Genomic DNA, 20,904 nt, shown 5'->3' with positions numbered 1-20,904 from the left:
GAGGTGAGCAAATGCCCCCCTCCCCCCTTTGAACCATACCAGGTTGCATGCCCTCAACATGTTGATGGGCACAAGAGCTTCTTGCCCACAACCCTGGATGGTGGTTGTGGGGGTCTTTGGGCAGGGGGGGCATATAGAACTCCCCTGCCCCAAAGCACCACCCATGTTGAGAGCATTCGGCCTGGTATGGTTCAGAAGGAGGGAGGCGCTCACTCGTCGCCTCCGTTTTCTGACCTGCCAGGCTGCATGCTTGGATAAGGGTCTGGTATGGATTTGGAAGGGGGGACCCCATGCCATTTTTTAATAAATTTTGTCATGGCGTTCCCCTTCAAATCCATACCAGACCCAAAGAGTCTATAAAGTACAAGACTACATAGGAAACAATATCATGAGGTTGTTACAAAAATGTGAAAAGAGAGAAAAAAGAAAGGATTCCTTTTGGGGGAAATAGTCCTTTAGAAATTTAAATAAATGAACATGGCTAATAAAAGCTGCAGGCAAATATATAACTAGATGCAGGCACAACTTATACAGGCATTTGATTATGATTTACATCTTGGCTTGACAAGAGAACAAGGTAGAGTTACCATTTCGGCTTGAGCTTGGTGGTTCATTGTTCAGCACATAGTGTTGTTGTAGACCCTCAGCAATGGAGGAAGTTAAATACATTCAGTTTATGATCTCTTGCCTCCCAAAAAACAAAAAACATTTATGGCACATGGTGTGTGATGTCCTCTCCCCCCCCCCGCCCCCCACCCCCCACCCACCCCACAAACAACTCAAAGTCCCTCTATTTACCCCCACATCAGGCTGGGTAGACCTGATTGTACATTCCAGTAGAGGTACAGAAACCACTGAGAGTCCAAAGGTTGGAGGATGTGCAAAACTTACTCCCGTCTACAGCTGGGAGCAGAAGAGTCAGTGCAATGAGATGCCAGACAGTAAAGGGGCTAAGAAGGAAGTTGCTTTATACATGGTAGATGGACGAGGTCAGACACAATTGTCAGGGCTAGGGGTGGAAGGCAGTGTTAGTGCAGTGAGGGTATCAGAAGGCAGTGTTGGTGTGATTCATGAGATGGCAGTACTGTGATGACATGGGTGTTAGAACTGATACTCTATAGTAGGAGTGCAGTAGAACTGAGTCACGGTTGCAAGAAGCTTTGCCGAGGTCAAAGTTTCCAAAGATTACCGATACTACTACAAAAGGCATAATAACCAATGAATTTTTAGAACTTTAATACAAATGTGTGTGGCCAAATACAAGATGATCATTTGTCCAGTCCAACAATACATCTGATGTTTGCATACTCTTAGTGCAAGTGCCAAATATCATGCAGAGACTAAAGCTGGCCAAACTGATTGTACCATCTTCTGTAAATCTGCCAAGAGCTACGTAATGCAATGGTCTACCTGATTGTATATACAGTAAATGGAATGGAATGTTTAGGAAGGCATTTGCATTACATAGCTGTTAGTTAATCCCCAGAATACTGTACAGAAATACTGTATATGGTCAGTAAAAAACATGCCTTCTAAGGCCTTGTTCACAGGAGCGTACTATAGTGTACACTGGTGTGAGGGCCATGTTTGCCTGCATGGGGATGCACAGGTGTTCCATGCATTCTTGTGCAGGCAGTCCCATTCATGCCAATTGAGACACAGTGGTGGCACAAACACAGCTTTTGACAGCCGTGCGGGTGCATGGCTCCGAACGCATGCTGTCTTCATTTGGGCCATGAACCCGCATCTTGCAACATCAGATAATTGTCTTGTATGTGGTCACCGTTTCAGAAGGATTGCACTTGCCTCATTGGCTGCTACAGAAATTATGCAAATTGCATTTTAGTGCAACACTAGCACATATACATAATTTAAAGTTTGCTTCTGATGTGCATTTAATACCTAATCAAATGACAATATTAAAAAAAAGATGAGGTTCCATTCCTTTTACCCGCTTTGGCTACTGATTTAATGTAATAAGGCAGTGCAAAGAGCAAGGGGTAGGGCAGTGATGGCGAATCTTGGCCCCCCCCGGATGTTTTGGAGCTACATTTCCCAAGATGCTCTGGCACTCTGCAGTGTAGTTGAGCATCATGGAAAATGTAGTTCCAAAACATCTGGGGTGCCAAGGTTCGCCATCACTGGGTAGGATAACCCATGGCAACCAGATTTTTACCTTAGACCAGCAAAAGGTGCTGGCTGATCTGTTGCTATGGATTACTACACTTTGCCTTTTGACTTTATAAAAAAGATTTATGTGATCTTCCAAATTTGCTAAACTGCCCTTCTAGAATGTAAACATATCTGGTCACCCTGGCACAATAGAAACATATTATTTACCCCACGTAAAAAAAAAAAAACTATTTTACAGCACTGAGGTTGCACCAATATGGATATGATTCATCATCATACTCTGCAAGTCAATTCATAGGATTATGACCTGTTATTAGGCATGGGGCAGTGAGTATCCTAAGGCAGTGTCAGTGTCAGTGCAGATCTTCAATTAGAGGGCATTGTTCATCATAATGCCAACAACTTACATCGAGTGTTTCTATTAGAGCCCTGAAGTGCAGATATTAAAATCAAATAGCTTTTGGCAAGAGAGAGGAGTAGAAAATATATATGGTATTATTCATTATAAATGTAGGAAGTGTGCAGAAATTGCTAAGACTTGAAGGAATGACAAATGTGTGATGTTGTTGTGTTTGGAAAGTTGTGCTGGTCAAAGCAGTGTGTGTTTGGAGGATGGCAGTATATAACAGACATGAGTTATGCCAGAGGTGTACGACACCCTCACCATTTCTTCCAAGTGTGGTGGTTGGGAGTTATTAACGAATGCACACGTCTCTCCCCCAACTGTCCAGTTGCACCCTGTTCCGGCCTTCGCCTTCATGCCAATACTGCTCTCTGCTTTTTCCTTGTGGTCTAGGAGACTCCCTTCTTCTCCTTTGCTGCATGTTCTCCTGATCGGGACCCAGCTCTTCCCAGGAGGCTTGACGTTGCAGATGCCCATGTTCGCCACCTTGAAAATTACCCCCGTGGCTTTTGGGCTCTGGGTCCTCATAAGGATCAGTCTCAATGTCCATGCAGGAGTCTCCTGGTTCTGTGTATGCTGAATCCCGGCTGCCCTGTGTCTCCGACTCCAGAGTGTCGTGCCGGGAAAGGACTCTGGAGCCCAACTGGCCTCTGCGTAGTTGTCCTTCATACATACTTGTCCGGTCAGATCCTTCTGATCTCAATTCCCCGTGGACCAAGTATGGGCCCTGGTTAGTAACAAACAAAGCATGCAGAGACAGAAACAAATGTTACTTACATGCAGAAAAATGGTGGATTAGCAGAAAACAGGAAAAACTTGCAATTAACGGTATGGTTAAGCAAACAGTGTAGTAGTCTGAGCACACAGGTGTTAAGTGGACAAAGTATTCAGATCAATATCAAAAGAAGTAACACAGCCCTAACAGATTTACTAAATCTGGTGCAGCTGTGCATGGCAGCCAATCAGCTTCTAACTTTAGCTTGTTCATTTAAGCTTTGGAAATAAAACCTGGAAGCTGATTGGTTTCAATGCAGCGCTGCAGTGGATTTTGCACTCTCCTGTCTTAGTAAATATCCCTAAACGATTCACCTGTAAGTATGAAGGTATCTAACACTTAAGGCCCCTTTCAAACGGGGCACACTCTGTTCGGTGATCCCCCCTGAGCAGGCAGATGGCTGTGCCTGCTCTGCTTATGCAAAGTGGACACAGACACAACCCGCTCTTCTCTATGGGTGGTCAGATGTAAATGCACTACCTGTCCATTTACACCGACTGTCATCCGATCTGCTAGATGGACAGGGAACAGACCCCATCTGTCTGTTTTTAGTGGATCGGATTGGATGTCGGCAGGTGTAAACGAACACATGTCCATCGGATTGGATGTCGGCCGGTGTAAACAAACAAATGCCCATTTATATCTGCCACTCCATAGAGGGTAATGGAGGGTCCGTCTGAAAAACTGACCAGCGGACCGATCCGCCCACTCGTGTCTAAGGGATCTTACTCTGACCTAAACTATACATAGAAACATTTTGTTTTGGGCACGTAGAGCGGAAGAGGTAGAAACACATAGAAACCATTTGTTCTGCTTCTATATCACAGCTACCGTATTAAGAAATGGAAAACTGCAAAAAAATAAAGGAGGAACTGGGAACTGGTTTATGATCTGTCACTGCTCTGGTTTCAGTCACTACACAGTGGAGTAATGTTCATCTGAATTGCCCTTAGTGGGCACAGCTGCCCCAATTATTGACTGAAAAATGAAGCCTATTGTCACACTGAGAAATAAAGTTGAAAACGATTGCAGTGCTATGTAGATACAATGCTCCTACAAAATTGCATTCCAAGTCTGTGAATTTGCCCCGATATGCAGCGTGTCCTGTGGTAACCTCTGTTCATCGCGGAGATAAAAGTCTACAGATAGTGGCTGCTGGCTGACAAAGTAAGCATACATCTACGGCTCTTGGCATATTACCGTTATCAGTTGTAAATATAATTATTGATAAAAAAAATGAAGATTGTGGGAGTACTTGGAGTGTTTGAATTGTTTTTGTATTTTTTTTTATAAAGCAAAATTATTTTTAGGAATTATCATGATATGAAGTGAGAGCCTAGCAGGAAACCACACACTCAATGACCCTCCACCTCTGAGCATGCCACTTAAACTAGAACGAAAGATAAAAAAAAAAATTTCCGTGTACCATTGGGGAGTTTTTTTTTCCATCAATTCCTGTCCCAAAACCAAAACAGAAAGTGATACGAAATCCTACCAAAGTGAGGGTCTCCAGAACTAGTTTCCCCATTGGAAGATTTCCATTGTATTACCATCCTGGGCACAACCCAAAATTGGGGATTTTCTTTCACTTTTACTTTTGCTGATAATGGTAAACATGACAAATAGAGAGGGTAAATCTACCTAATGGGGGCACAGACAGAAATAAAAACCTGACAGCTGTTCTAATCCTTCTCCACTCTGTCCAAAACTAAAAATAATGGACAAGGATTAGTGTTGTATTTGGAAAAATGAATAAAAATCTATTGGTAAAAAAAAGGAGATGCAGTAATGTCTCTTCTGACATTCTTTGGGTGTTTCACAGAATTACACCTGGAAGGTGTTTCCCTGTAGCAGCTGCATTTCCCCCTATACCCTTCCCTTTCTTACTCCCTTTACCCTTCTACACCCCCTTTTTTCTTTATAAAAACACACCCGCCACCCCAGAAATCCCCACAAAAATTTTGAGTCATGCAAGGGCAAGGGCATGCAAACTTTCTGGTAATACACGCTTTTTTTTTTTAAATATACAACTGATTTTCAAAATCTTATATCCAGTTTATGGTCCTCACGGTTTGCTGCCTTTGAAATATTTGTTGTATTTTCCACCACACTACTGTATCATCAATATTTGTATCATCATCATGCAGGTTTTGAACAGTAGAAATAGAATTTCAAAAAATTAATGCAAAAATTAATGCCAGTGGTGTTGCCCACACCAAGCCGTCAGATGATTTTAGTCAGCACTAAATTAACAAGAGCAGCAATCCGATTGGTTGCTATGGGTAAATCTTTGAGTTTCATTTACATCAGTTATGCATGAGTCAGATGAATTACTGACGTGTGTAATACTTATTATTACAAAAGGTCACAAAGAAGGAACACATGGAAAGATGACTTTTTGAACAGGATGAGTTGTCTTATTTAACGAAGCATGCAAAAATAAGACCATTTTTCAACTCCTGAGTTTCACTAATACATCTCGGGATAACCTTCAGCAAAACAGGCCTATAGCATTGTATTTGTCAATCTACAGGAAAGTAGATTTTCAATAATTTTTTTTTTTTAATGAGGACAAAACCAACTTTGCAGACGGGGAAGTCAAGTGGACAATGGTGGTAATAGGGGAACTGTTAAAGGGCCCCTCTACTCCTAATCGCTGATAGCTATAGTAGTAGAGTATGCTGCCAATAAAGCTTCCCGGCTTTATCAACTAGCACAAGCATCCAGACTATACCACGCCTTACTTTTGATCCTTCACTCTTCTCTATTGATGCTCCAATTGCAAGGACATTGTATATAATAGACACTACTGACTCCCTAGAGAGAGAATCCTAATCTGTGTTCCATGTAGTAAACCACACTTCAAGTGAAGAAAAGGGTCCTTAAACAGAGAAGAGTCCCTTTCCACACCCAGTGTAAGTTAATGCAACCTGCTTACCAGCTAGATTTGACAGCTAGATTATAGGTGGTCCGGCTGAGCACAGGGACATGCGTCTCCCCAAAACCTTAAAAAACTCTCATCAGTCCTCGCCACTCACACAGAACTCGGGTCTATCCTCAGATGACTTTCTATGTGACGAAACGCATAGGGCGGGCCTACAACGGCGACATCATCACGTTATCCCTTCCGAGAGATTGACACACGAGTGAGCCAGGAAGTGAAGCCCGTAGGGATGCTGCAATTTCTCTTATATTGGATTCATCTCATGCTCATTTTATCTGGAATTCTTGTGCAATCATTTACTTTATCAATTAATACATTTTTTGATATACTGGACTATGGAAGCACTTTCTTTCTTATCTCCGAGTTCCGTGTGAGCGGCGAGGACTGAAGAGAGTTTTTTAAGGTTTTGGGGAGACCCATGTCCCTGTGCTCAGCTGGACCACCTATAACCTAGTTGTCAAATCTAGCTGGCAAGCAGCTTGCATTAACTTTCACTGGGTGTGGAAAGGGACTCTTCTTTGTTTAAGGACCCTTTTCTTCACTTGAAGTGTGGTTTACTACACAGAGCATGGAATCTCTCATTCCCAGTGGGGAACTGCTGGTTTTGACCCGCTGGTTAAACTTTTGAATTCCTATTGCACTATTAGGTGGATTGTTCATGTGGAGTCATATCAAGTCAAACACTTATATGGACTTTATTTACTTATGTATTTTTAAATGTGGCTAATAGGTTTTGGAATATTATATACTCTTAAGAGCACATGATCACTTGCGCTGATTGTTCCTTTTGATTATTGACAAGTGGGAGGAAGTTGGATTTTTCCGGTTTACTCCAAAGACATGCTGGGAGGTTAAGTGGCTCCTGTCTAAACTGGCCCCAGTATGTGTATGTATGTATATCGGTTAGGGACATTAGATTGTAAGCTCCTTGAGGGATTGATGTGAATGTACAATATATATTATATGTAAAAAGCTGCGTAAAATTGACAATGCTATATAAGTACCTGTAATCAATAAATACATTTTACTGAACCATAAAAAATACAACTCCTGCATGATTTTGATGGCGCTGGCATTTAAACTGGAAAATCCACGTGGGGATGCTGTCCTAAAACTCTAATAAGTAGTAAGGCTTCTCAGTGTTGAACCTACAAAATCTGCAGTGGTGGATGATGTAGTCAGCTGGTCAGTAAAGCCTGTCTAACACTTTGAAAACAAGAATGCCTTAGTATTAGGTTACTACAGGAGCCAGTGTGGGCAAGGCATGGATCGTGGGCCACTAACCTTGATTCCATTACAATAGAAAAATAACATAGAATCAGCTTTAATTTTAGACTGATTTATTCAATTTAACAAGATTTAGTGAAGGTGTAGTGTAGAAATATTACTTCCTTAGACTTCTTATTCATGTGCACTACAGGATCCCATCCTCCTTCACCTTGCCTGGTGTTGAAGATTACCCAGGTCTTCAATAGATAAGATGGGCAGAGAGTGTTGGAGGAAATAAGAACCAAAAAATGCACAAACGTAAATTGTAAATCAGGGGAACCGCAGTTCAGGGAGCACAGCATGCTCAGCTATGCCTCTCTTAATTATACCTATTGAGTGGACCTCTTTATAATGAATTCACAAAATGCATAAATAAGGCACAAATGATCAATGAAGAACAATACAACATGGCTAACAGCAGATGAAACCTTCCTAATAAAAACAATGTACAGACTGTATGAAAGAAAGGAGGGGTGGATGTAATGTCCTGAGGTTTTACAGTAACTGGTAACAGGATAATGGATTTTAACCAAACCAAAAACGTATGCAGTAGTAAGTACTCTACGCAAGAATAAGGCACTTGTTCTTCCTCTTATTTACTGAATCCTACATCAAAGAGGAGCTCCATATGTATAAATATACCCAGTTAAAAATGTTAAACTTTTTTTTGCTATAGGAAAGCAGCTAATATTTGGTTTAATGTCTGACCATGACAAATTGACAGACTGCATCTTTGCCCACCTTCTCCTTTACATCATAGTGACTGACAACAGACCTTGCTAAAAGCAGAACATGGGGATCTTCAATACATCACAGAGTTCTGACCTGTTTATCTATAACATTGTGAAGAGCTACGACCATTGACAGTGCCTGTTTTTATTTCATTCTTGAATGTGTACCTGACTTAATGTGGTAGTAAACTCTGTACTACCACTTGTACCTATAGGTAAGCCTATAATAAGGCTTACTTGTAGGTACTGTGACTATCTCCTAAACTGCAGATATTCAGAGTGCATGCAGCTGAACACATCATCGGCGCATGCGCTCTGAAGGTCCAGCTTACAGGGCCGGACCTTCAGAGCCCATGCCGGAAACAGTGGCGTCCGCGGGCATGCGCGGCAGTGACATTATCGCAGCTCTGGCCAATCACATAGCCGGAGACATAGCCGAACCTGGAAGACAGACAGGGGGAACACGTCGTCTCAGCAGTGACGTTACATCACTGGAGGGCTTTGTTCTAAGGTGAGTATTTCATAAAGTGCTAGTATGCAATGCCTTTATGCCAATGCCTTAAAGTTTTTTTTTTTTTTTTTTTTTTTGAACATCAGCGGTTTACAACCACTTTAAGCTGGGTACACACAGTTTTTCTTGTTCAGTCAGCTGGCTGAACAAAACTAAAAGGAAAAACGAACAAATTTCTGCATCCACATAAGTGATGGGGAAGCAAGAATCTCTTCCATCGGGACATTGTATTCTGACTGCGGGGACTCTTAGGCCGCGTACACACGCGGGGACTGTTCGCCCAACTTTGTCCGCTGAACAGTGTTTCGGCGGACAGTCCGCCCGTGTGTGGGCTTTCAGCGGACAGTTTCAGCGAACAGTCTGCTGAACAAAGTTTTTCGGAAATTCCGAAAAACTGTCCGCTGAAACTTGGTTTCAGCGAACAGTCCCCTCGTGTGTAGGCTTGTTCGTCAAACTAAGTTCCGCGCATGCTCAGAAAGGATTTACACGCCGAAAGTTGTAATGCAGTGTATAGGACGTCGTATTTTCCGTCCCGTCGTACGTGCCGTTCACGTCATCGCGCACGGTTTCAGCAAACTGTTCGTTCGTCGTGTGTGGGCAAGTCCGTCCATGCTAATTTTGAGCGGACTGTTCGCTGAAACTGTTTGACGGACAAAGTTGAGCGAACAGTCCCCGCGTGTGTACGCGGCCTCAGCGGTCAGAATACACTGATCAGCACTGCAGCTGATTGGATGCAAGACACTGATTGAAGAAGGCTTTCCAGCAGGACCATTCAATCTAATGATTGGTTTCTGACGAACAGGGAGGGCTACACACAGATGGAAATTTGCCTGCTGGACTGGATGAACTTCAATATATTTGTATCCAACTTTAAGCCCTGTACACACAGGCAGAATATGGGGAGATATTGCCAGTTTAAAAAAAAAAGGCCAACATTCTGCCCATGTGTTGGTCTGTCTGGACCTGTATGCAGGAAAACCACCAGCCAACCGACTCCCGATCAGAGGATGGCAATGGCAGAGAGCGCTGATTGGAGTGTTCTGGCGGGGGGGGGCATCCCCCTGACAGAACACAACAGCTCAGCAGGGGAGATCGCTGGACTAACCTTGCATGGTTAGTATAGTGTCTCTGACCAGAGCTAACAATTTAATATGTACCTGGCTTTGGAAACATTGGGGACCTATAATCAGTAAGTGTTACACTATGAAGAGGATATCCTGTCCAGCTGCACTGATTTTTTTAGTATGTCGAGATTTTTTTTACAAATATTAAAATCAAAAACACTGGCTTAAAACCTTAAGTTTACTCCCAAAACAGCAAATACCAAGGTTATATGTATAAGTGGAGGATTCTCCAGTATGTCAATAAGCTATCACAATAAAATAAAAACCTGGTTGTGACTCTTAAAACTCCCACTCTACATACAAGCATATACTACTTCAATAAGCATAAGGAACATGCCCAATGCCTGCAACGCTGATACAAAATGCAAAAGTAAAAAAAATGTGGCTAAGTAATTGAAAATAAAATTAAAGCTAATGTCTTCCTGGTCATCTATTCTGCTCCCATCAGTATATAGAATCAAAGTGTTTTTTGACTCAAATGAAAGCTCAGAGAACAGCCTACAGTTAAATTGGACAAAGCATCTTTGAAAGAAATGTTGTCCAGTCCAAAAAAAATGTGTGTCACAATTTATATAACAATTACAAAACTTCCACCTTATATAACACTGTATAAGCCATGTTAGTGGATGAGTAGTCAGATTCAATGCATAGGACTGGATTCTAAATATAGAGATGGGCAATCACTGTATATATTCTCTTAGCTTTACATCATAAAAGACAAATCTTACATGACGATCTTGTGTGTAATACACTAAAATATCACTCTTTTGCACTTTGATCAAAGGTTCATTGTTAAGCACACTGATTGATAAAATAAAAAGAAATGGGTGTACCATGTACACCTCCTGCAGCAGAGATAAACTGGTTATCCAGCACCCCTGGCATGTGTTTGTTTCCAATGTCCAATGATGGACATGCCAATAATATTTCATAGGTAGACTGTGTTCAGAGGTAGCAAATAGGTATGCCTCCAAACAAGAGGCGTAATGCCCCAGGTGTACTTATAGTGTCATGTCCATGCAACAACAATGAGCTTTCTACAGTCTAAATTGCAATGAAAATGCAATATACTTATCAGAGTCGATATACAGTTTTGTCAGGTCTAAAGGGAGCCATGCCATGAGTTGATGTGGTAATAGCACACAACCTGACCGGTTTTGTCGGTCTTACACCAGCTGCATCACCGGCATACGTTTGGTTAAAAACGAGTAAGAGTCACAGTCAGGTTTTTATCTTTTGGAGTTAGCATAAAGAAATACTAGCAAAGTGTAATTTTTCTAGCCTCCAGTTACAGTTTTCATTTCTGCAGACATCTATTTTTTCCTAAAAACTCCACTAACTGACAAAAGTGACAGGAAGTGTACCAGACTGCACATATCCTACTTTTTTTCTAAAGCAATGCTTAATTTTCTCTGTGCTCTATAACATTTACAGTTGCTATACTTAGCAACCATTTGTCTCAAAACAAGGAGTTTTGTACTCTTATGTTGCCAAAGGGTATTAATCGTTTGTGACAGCAGTACATAGTTTGTAAACATTTCACCACTTGCAAATATTAAGATTTGCAAATTAATACTAATACTGCCTGACTGCTTTTTAGGTTATTTTTCTGTAAGGTAGGTGGGCTGCTATGCCAAGGCAGTAAAACAGATATTTCCTGCTGGTCTCTACGTGTATTTTCTGTTCCCCAGAACTACACAGCATGTTCATCTATCTTGGTTATTGATCCTGATTCCCCTCGACCTCCCCACCATCCCAGATTCTCTTTCAGCGAGGTGAGCACTTGCACCTGTAGATTGGAGACAGGGGCTGGGCTGGAAGCTAGTGCTGCAGTGGCGAGGGTGCGGTTCAGTAGTGGGTTTGGTGGGTTTATGCTTGGTGGGTGAGTGGCCTTCCAGTAGGCTTCTAAATACTCAGCCAGGTGTTCACAGGCATCCTCCAACTGGTTCTCATCCAGAATGATGTCAAACATTTCCTGCGGACACATAAGAGATTATTAAATGGTTGCAGATTATACCATGTGGTTTAATATATGGTGATTAGATGTTCAGTGGCACATCTTGGTTACATTTTGCACACTGTACTTTCTTGGTACCATTCAAGGACATAACTATATTAGATCATGTGATTTCTGTGAGGCCCAGAAGCTCAGAAGGGGCATTTTAGATAAATTTAGCTAAAATTTAGATAAAATTATTGTATATACAGTTTGGGAATCTTTGTATATTTTTATGAAAAAAATAGTACACTGTGTCACTGTAGGTAGTTGTAATGGAGATTTTAAATGACCTTTATTGGTTTGGCATGTGGCCTTACAACACATAGTTAAGGCTCTGACACTGTATCCTGTTTCAAAAGAATTGTGACGGCACCTACTTCAGGTGCAAGCAGTAAAGGGGTCCCACTTAACAAAGCTTGGCAAAGGGAAGTAGCTTGACAACATGACAGTATCTAATATAAAATATACTGAAAAAAAGATAGACATTTAGGTCCATTGTTGCCAAATTAACCTTGTATAATCTATCAAAAAAGCTCTCACTACTTGGAGTAATATATCATGTTAGGCCTGCAACTAAACCCCCATAAACCCACTTTTTGAATTGTACCGGCTTTTTTTATTTCAAGAATGGTGGGGAGAGGATAGAAATAACACAATTTATCTCTGATGACTCTGAAGGAGTAGCTTACCTGACTGAGTGCCCCTGCGGACAGCAGTACATAAGTAGGACCATGAGAAAATTGTCAGTTTGCATTAGGGAACAAATATATAATACAAAGAAAGGGTATAGGGGTCACTCACTTATTATCTAAACATTTTCGGATATGTCATGACAAGGACCCTAGGGGTCTTAAATTTTGGGGCATTGAAAAAGCTTAAATAACATTGGTGTGGGGGTAACTTTAAAAGAGCATTATCCCAAAGGGAAACATTTTGGATCTACAGAGCCAATAGGCTGGTTCCAAATGTTCTTAATGTAGACCTGGACCTCAGTTGTTTTATCAGCAATTTAAAATTCACACTTGCCTTCTTGAATATGATAAAATATATGTCCTGTATAACATATATATTAATTTCCCAAATTGCCTAATATCAGCTTTTGGGTTTTATTATAGATTGCATAATGTGTACTCTTATGATCCTATGTGATGATGAATATATTGGAGGGGATTATTGTGTTTATGTCTTTCACATAGATTTTATTTACTTTGGTTGCGCTGGTATTGTATAGCTGTGTTTATGGTATGTAATATACAATAGACTTACTGGCTGTTTACTATCTTTTTTTTATTATTGTATGTAATATACAGTAGACTTACTGGCTGTTTACTATATATTTTTTTTATTATTGTATGTGCATGTGACCTATAATCTGTACAACTCAATTGAATCTTTTAAGGGGGGGTTAAACATAAACTCAAATAATGTGGCTGCATAAGTGTGCACAACATCTTATAACTGGGGATGTAGCTGTGTTCAGAATTAAGCAATCACATTCAAACTCTTGTTAAATAGGAGTCGGTACACAACTGTCATCATTTAAAGTGCCTCTGATTAAAATAAAGTTCAGCTGTTCTAGTAGGTCTTTCCTGACATTTTCTTAGTCGCATTCTACAGCAAAAGCCATGGTCCTCAGAGAGCTCTCAAAGCAGAGAGATCTCATTGTTAAAAGGTATCAGTCAGGAGAAGGGTACAAAAGAATTTCCAAGGCATCAGATATACCATGGAACACAGTGAAGACAGTCATCGAGTGGAAAAAATATGGCACAACAGTGACATTACCAAGAACTGGACGTCCCTTCAAAATTGATGAAAAGACAAGAAGAAAACTGGTCAGGGAGGCTGCCATGAGGCCTACAGCAACATTAAAGGAGCTGCAGGAATATCTGACAAGTACTGGCTGTGTGGTGGCAGCATCATGCTTTGGGGCTATTTTTCTTCAGCTGGAACAGGAGCCTTAGTCAAGGTAGAGGTAGTATGAACAGTTCCAAATACCAGTCAATATTGGCCCAAAAACCTTCAGGCTTCTGCTAGAAAGCTGAACATGAAGAGGAACTTCATCTTTTAGCATGACAACGACCCAAAGCATACATCCAAATCAACAAAGGAACGGCTTCACCAGAAGATGCTTACATTTTTGGAATGGCCCAGCCAGATCTCAGACCCGAATCCCCTTGAAAATCTGTGGGGTGATCTGAAGTGGGCTTTGCACAGCAGATGCCTTCACAATCTAACAGATCTGGAGTGTTTTTGCAAAGAAGAGTGAGCAAATATTGGCAAGTCAAGATGTGCTATGCTGATAGACTCATACCCAAAAAGACTGAGTGCTGGAATAAAATCAAAAGGTGCTTCAAAAAAGTATTAGTTTAAGGGTGTGCACACTTATGCAACCATATGATTTTAGTTTTGTATTTTTACTTCCCTGTACCTAAAACATTTCATTTTGTTGTTCAACTGAGTTGTACAATTTATGGGTCACATTAAAGGTGTAAAAAGTTACGAAATAATTTATCTTTGTCTCATTTTTTTACATCAGAGAAACCTGACATTTTAATGGGGGTGTGTAGACTAGTTGTTACCCCTCACTACAGGTATATCCATCTCAGATTTTCCACCTGTTATAGGGAACGCCAATCTTGTGTCTATCGGTCTCCCACAAGCCTCAGATCCAATTACGTTTTTAAATGACCTTGTCTGGCCTGGGGACCATGATCTCCGGTACAGGAAGTTCCTTGTGGGAGATTGATAAACACAAGATTGGCGTTCCCTATAACAGGTGGAAAAGCTGAGCTGGATATACCTGTAGTGATGGGTAACAACTCACTGATGTACATACCATGATTGGAAGGTCATGATATCTGTTAGGCTGGGTTCACATTGCAGCGGTGATGAGAATCGTATGTGATTCGCACCGCACTGCAGTGCAAATCACATCCGATCTCTGTGCGATGTGAGTTCAGCCATACAGATAGTATGGCTGAATTTGTATCGCTCCCGGCCCAAACTCGCACAGGACCCTTTTTTTGGTCCGCAGCAGAATCGGATCGCCTGGGTGTTCTCACCATGCGATCCGATTCCTGTCCGAGTTTGCAGATCGCACTGCGATATGCAAACTGATCTGGGGGGGTCATTAACATTTCACTGACACTCCCAGCAGTTCGCATAGGGCAGTGTGAACTGCCGCCGGGAGGCATGCGATGCGGGAACCCGCAGGGGATTTGCGGCGTTCCCGCATCGCTGCAATGTGAACCCAGCCTTAAGAGGATATCTTTACTTTAACACCTACAGTTGATTTGGAAGGATATCACTATTTTTCTTTCACAACCAGAACTTTTTGGTGTTTTGGATCTTCTTTTTCACTTCAATTATTACTAAGTTTTGTGGATCATATGAATGGAATTTCATTGTTTATTAATATTTGTTTTATTCGCAAATTGATTTTTATTATCACAATAATGATAGTACAACATTTTGCTTATTTTAATATTTTACATTTAATTTCAGAAGAGTGTCTGTAAATGACTCGAGAAGAACTATCCATTCTTACTTTCTTTATTTCTTAAAGCCCAAGTTTCATCAAACATTAATAATAATAATAAAAAAAAAATCCTAAATGGCTTTTCATTCATGGAAGCTATAGTATAGTACTACCAGGGCAGGGAACATGTGGGAAACGCAGTTACAGCACCTCCAGCACTGAATGTATCTATATGGCAAATGGTGCTGCGGGGTACTGGAGGGTCCATTGATACTGGCTGCTGGAGGATCTATTGTTGCTTGGGGGGATGTATTGTTGAGGGAGGGGTCTATTGTTGCTGGAGGATCTATTGTTGCTTAGAGGGATCTACTGTTGAGGGAGAGGGCCTATTGTTGCTGGCTGCTGGACTGTCCATTAATGCTGGCTGTTGGGAGATCTATTGTTGCTGGTGGGGGGGGTCTATTGTTCCTGGGGTGGATCTGTTGTTGTTAGGGTGTATTTTATTGCAGGGGGTCTATTGTTGCTGGGATGATCTGTTGCTGGGGAGGGTCTCTTGTTGCTGGAAGGATCTATTGTTGCATGGGGGTGCTATTGTTTCTGGCAGCAGGGGATCTATTTTACTGCTTTTTATATTATTCTTAACAAATTGCATACAAAATACTTAGCACCAAAAAATGATACTTGGTCCTGTTTTCTCTAAAAGGAGCAGTACTGGGAGGTGGGTAGGGGGTGGAACTAAGGGATGGTGCTCAGAAGTGAGTAGAGGCAGAGACAAGGATTCACTTGGAAGAGGGGAGTCCCTGCACCTATTCTCTGAGAAAAAAGCCCCGAGTACTATAGTATAGTACTAACTGGAGGAGGTGGGTGTAAGGGTGAGCATAGTTGGCACTCCTGATGAGTGCCTGTTACCGATCCCTTAGCACTATTAACCTCCGCAGCACCATTGCAAAAGGAAAAGAGGGGTCAGAAGGGGGGTGAGAGGATTTCAACCAAAAGGGACACTTTGTGTTGATATTTTTTTTTTACGTTTTACTTACACTTTAATAGTTTTCTGTGCTATGATGGAACCTAAACCTAGGTACACACTATCTACATTTTGGCCAATTTGGGTATTCTGACAGGCATCACCTGTGGCTGTAAGGATACAATAGACACAGCAGGAGATGCCTTCACCCATTTTGTATAGCTTAAATGTTGGAATCTGTCATCCCTCACGTTGAACAAAAATAATCTACAGTATGTGTGTATACCCAGCTTTAGTAAGGTTCACTGAAACCAACTGGAAGCATGGTTGTTACCTGTACAGGTATAGTTGAAGGCAGTTTTGAACCCAGTCCTAAACTATATGCATCTTTCATACCCACAGCTGCATCTTGCCCTGACTACACTGCAGGGGGTGTATTCAGTATGCCCTAAGAAGCCGTGCCACATACTGTATGCCATAAATAACTATTTCTAAATTGTAAAGAAAATTGTTCAAAAAAATCTTCCAGCATATTGAAGGATTTATAAAGTCTCTTTTTGAACTTTGTATGTAACAGGTAATAGGAGGACAATATTTGTGTATGGAAATCCATTACTCGCACATTGTGGATACAGTACTCATGATTTGTCTTAACCGTTTGATGGAAGAAAATGAAATGATGGAAATGAGGAACGTACCAATATATAGTCATATGCAGAACTTCACTTGCACAAAGTATTTAAGAACTCTCTTCTGAAACTCATTGTGAAACCTCCACAGCAGCCAGTTATCACCAGCAGCACTCAGATGCACTGCAGTAAAGCTTTGTACATGGCTGCTTTTATTCCAATTGTGAAATAGATGTATAGTTGCATAATTCAACAAATACATATCTTTGGAGAATATACTGTAGAGGAGGATTGTGTTTGTTTACTGAGAAGGATGTAACCCTACGATGAAGTTCTAACCCGGGTGAAATGATTCAGAGGGGCATGTCCTATGGGAGGTAATTACGCTGAAGCTAGTCTTTGGATTTTGCCCACTAAAGTTGACTTCAACAATGTTCAACCCTGGTTACTTCTAGAGATTCCAGGATGTGAACTTGTTTCTTCAGTTTAAAATGACTTTGTGCATTTCTGCCAACTATAGTTAAAAATACACACTCACCGGAGGACACTGGGCCAATTTATCTGCTGCCACCATCTGTACATTCAAATGCTTGGCTTGCGACTTTCCTCTTGATTTTACCAGTCTATGTAATACCTGATGAGGATTAAAAGAAGAGAAATCACATATGGGGCTGTTTTGTATATTGCAGTTACAGGTATCATTGAGAAGGTGTCCATATGCTGTTGCCAGGTTCTGGAGTTTTATTGTCCTTAAAGTGGTTGTAAAGGCTGAAGGTTTTTTTCCTTCATGCATTCTGTGCACACATTTCCACCAACCGCACTTGCACCTATGCGCTTCTCCGACAACCACAACTGCACCTAACTGACCTCCACTGCACACCTCCCAACAATTTGAGATGGGAATGAGGGACGCCTACTAGCAAACATACGTAGGCATAGGACATGCCCTCTGCCACACCCTCTTAAAAGGAGAATTAAACAAAACAAAAGGTTGATTGAATCCACAAGAGCTTTTTTTTACCACTACCATTGCTTTATATTGGCTTTTAAAATTTACAAATGCACCAATTTAGAATTTGGATGAAAGGTTTAGGGCTGGAAAACACTTTTTGAAAGATAAAAAGTGCATTTTATATACAACGGTATGGATCGGACCAAAATGAGGGACAAATGAGGAGGAACGAGGGACAGCTCCAAATCAGGGACAGTCCCTTGAAATCAGGGACAGTTGGGAGCTATGCTACTGCACCCTCACACATTGCCACTATACCCACACACCTTTCTACTGACTGCTACTTCTCCACTGACTTCTACGGTGCCCACACACTTCTTCAATGACTGCCAAAGCAGGGGTACTCTTCTTCACAATACCAATACTATTCTGCACTGACTGCCACTGCATCCATGCAATCCTCTGACTACAACAGTACCATACACTACTCAATTTTCCATCAATTTAACAGTAACAATTTTACACTATACACAATGTATCATATATCACAAACTTCTACACTAATTATACCATGCTACACATTACAATCCCCAGACAGCTGGTATGTGTACCCTGTATTGTACATTCATACCGTTGGGATTTTTGGAATATGGTATTTCATCCTGTTCACCAAAGAGCACACTTTGCTAATGTGTCATTAGAGAACTGTTCTTAGGCCTTGAAGACCATCTGTCCAATCTAGATTCCACTCAACTGGCAAAAAAAACAAATAGCTAATAGGAAGCCCATATAAAGTTACTGATAAACAGATGACTGAAAGATCATGTCAATGGACCCTCTGCATGTTCTATATTTCTATACATTTCCATATTTCAAGCAAAGGTATCACTACATAAAAATCTGTCAGTTAATCCTTCAATTAAACTAAAGAACATCTGTGCTCAAATCTAAGTAGCTTACATAAATACAGTGGGGAAAATAATATTTGATTCCCCTGCAGATTTTGTAAGTTTGCCCACTTACAAAGAAATGAAGGGTCTATAATTTATATCATAGGTGTATTTTAAATGATAGAGACAAAATATCAACCAGAAATCCAGAAAAACACATGATACAAATCTTATACATTGAGTTGCAGGTCAGTGAGTAAAATAAGCATTTGATGTCCAAGCAAAACATGACTTAGTGCTTGGTGGCAAGCACAGAGGTAAGACGTTTCTTGTAGTTAGTGACCAGGTTTGCACACATCTCAGGGACAGGCAGGATTGTCATGCTGGAAGACCCATCCACAACCCATCTTCAGTGTTCTGGCTGAGGGAAGAAGGTTCTCATCCAAGACTTTACAATACATGACCTCGTCCATTGGCCCCTCAATGAGGCAAAGTCAGCTGTACCTTTAGAAGAGAAACCACCCCAAAGCATAATCTTTCCACCACAGTGCCTGACTGTAGGGATGGTGTTCTTAGGGCTATAGTGAGCATTTTTTTTCCTCCAAACATAACGAGTCCCCCTCCTCAAGAAGGCACATGTACAGTCATGCCAATGAACATCTAAATGATTTAGAGGAAGATTGGGAGAAAGTGATGTGGTCAGATAAGACCAAAATTGAGCTCTTCGACATTAACTCAACTCTCTGTGTTTGGAGGAAGAAAAATGCTGACTATGACCCCCAAGAACACCATCCCTACAGTTAAGCACGGAGGTGTTAATATGATGCTTTGGGGCTGTTTCTCAGCTAAAGGTACAGGCCGCATTGAGGGGCCAATGGACGGGGTCATGTATTGTAAAATCTTGGATGAGAACCTTCTTCTCTCAGCCAGAACACTGAAGATGGGTCTTCCAGCATGACAATGACTCAAAACATACTGCCAAGGAAACAAAGGAGTGGCTAAAGAAGAACATTAAGGTCATGGAGTGGCCTAGCCAATCTCCAGACCTTAATCCTATAGAAAGTTTATGGAGGGAGCTGAGACTTTGACTTGCCAAGAGACAGCCAAGAAACCCTAAGGATTTAGAGAAAAATAAAAACCACAGAGGTGACCAAATATCACCAAAAGAAAGCTCTATTTGCGGAAAAAAAAAGGACATTGATTTTATGTGGGTACAGTGTCGCACGACCACGCAATTGTCAGTTAATGCAACGCAGTGTCGTATCGCAAAAATGGCCTAGTCAGGAAGGGGTTAAAACCTTCTGGAGCTGAAATGGTTAATTTGGCAACTCTGTCACATGCAAGAGAGGGTGACATCATCACCCTTTGTAAGTTCTGACATTATCTGACCAGCTTATTCATGGCTAATGTAATACAGAGGGAAAAAAGTGGCAGGGGAGCTTGGGGAAAAGAGCATAAGTGGGTTGGGGTTGGGGCTGTTAAAGACATGGTCACTTTTGCTCAGTATAGTTGTAGGTATGGTTTTCCTTTACTGTTTCTCCCTTTTGATGCATCCAGACTGGTCTGATTGAAGAAAAATAATTAAAGCAGAACTTTACCAATAACAGCTTGATAGAAATAATGTTCTTTTGCAAGAAACATAAATTATGCTACTAAACTTAGTGTGTCATGTAAATTGCCTCCAGCATTGTTACTGCTTCTTCTTGCTGGAGGCTGCCATTTTGATGAAAGCTCAGAGCCCCTGAATAGCAGTAAATCTTTAGGCTGTCAGCATATTGGCCTCTACAAATTCAGCACAGTGCTTAAAAATAGAAAGCAACTGAGCATGTGCAGAACAGGGTGAGACAGTGTGTTAATGGATTTTAACCACCTGGTGAAGGGCCCATTGTAGCTTTACTGATAGAGGGTGTCCTCTCTGTGCACAATCACATAGGATATATGTAAATCTGGTCTTCCGGGTGGGGGTGCGCGGGTTCTGCTGTGCAAAGCTATAGCAGAAGCCGATCAGAGGGTGCTGACCAATGAATGACCACTGTCACCGCTGATCGCAGAGGAGACAAACAGCACAGAGCTCTGTCTATGTAAACAAAGCAGAGCTCTGT

General features: G+C 41.3%; 1 protein-coding gene across 7 annotated transcripts in view; it reads right to left on the bottom strand.

Annotated features, from left to right (window-relative positions):
* Positions 1 to 436: 436 nt before the first annotated feature.
* CACNB1 (calcium voltage-gated channel auxiliary subunit beta 1) overlaps positions 437 to 20,904 on the bottom strand; it is a 142,395-nt gene continuing 121,927 nt past the window's right edge. For 4 of the 7 annotated variants that reach the window (XM_077459702.1, XM_077459700.1, XM_077459701.1 and 1 more), the window contains 3 exons: positions 17,499 to 17,594; positions 11,680 to 11,865; positions 437 to 3,263 (listed from right to left, as the gene is read on the bottom strand). In XM_077459702.1, the coding sequence (XP_077315828.1) occupies positions 2,829 to 3,263; positions 11,680 to 11,865; positions 17,499 to 17,594 (717 nt within the window). In that variant the 3' untranslated portion in view covers positions 437 to 2,828. Of the gene's footprint in view, positions 3,264 to 10,054; positions 11,866 to 17,498; positions 17,595 to 20,904 lie in introns of those variants that run through there. The other 3 variants (XM_077459707.1, XM_077459705.1, XM_077459706.1) reach the window with 1 other exon arrangement.

Source organism: Lithobates pipiens, unplaced genomic scaffold, assembly GCF_037356315.1.
Source record: "Lithobates pipiens isolate NorthernLeopardFrog02 unplaced genomic scaffold, aLitPip1_a1.2 Scaffold_28, whole genome shotgun sequence".
NCBI classification, from domain to species: domain Eukaryota; kingdom Metazoa; phylum Chordata; class Amphibia; order Anura; family Ranidae; genus Lithobates; species Lithobates pipiens.
Note: the sequence above shows the minus strand (reverse complement) of the source record. Positions and strands in the feature narration are given on the sequence as shown.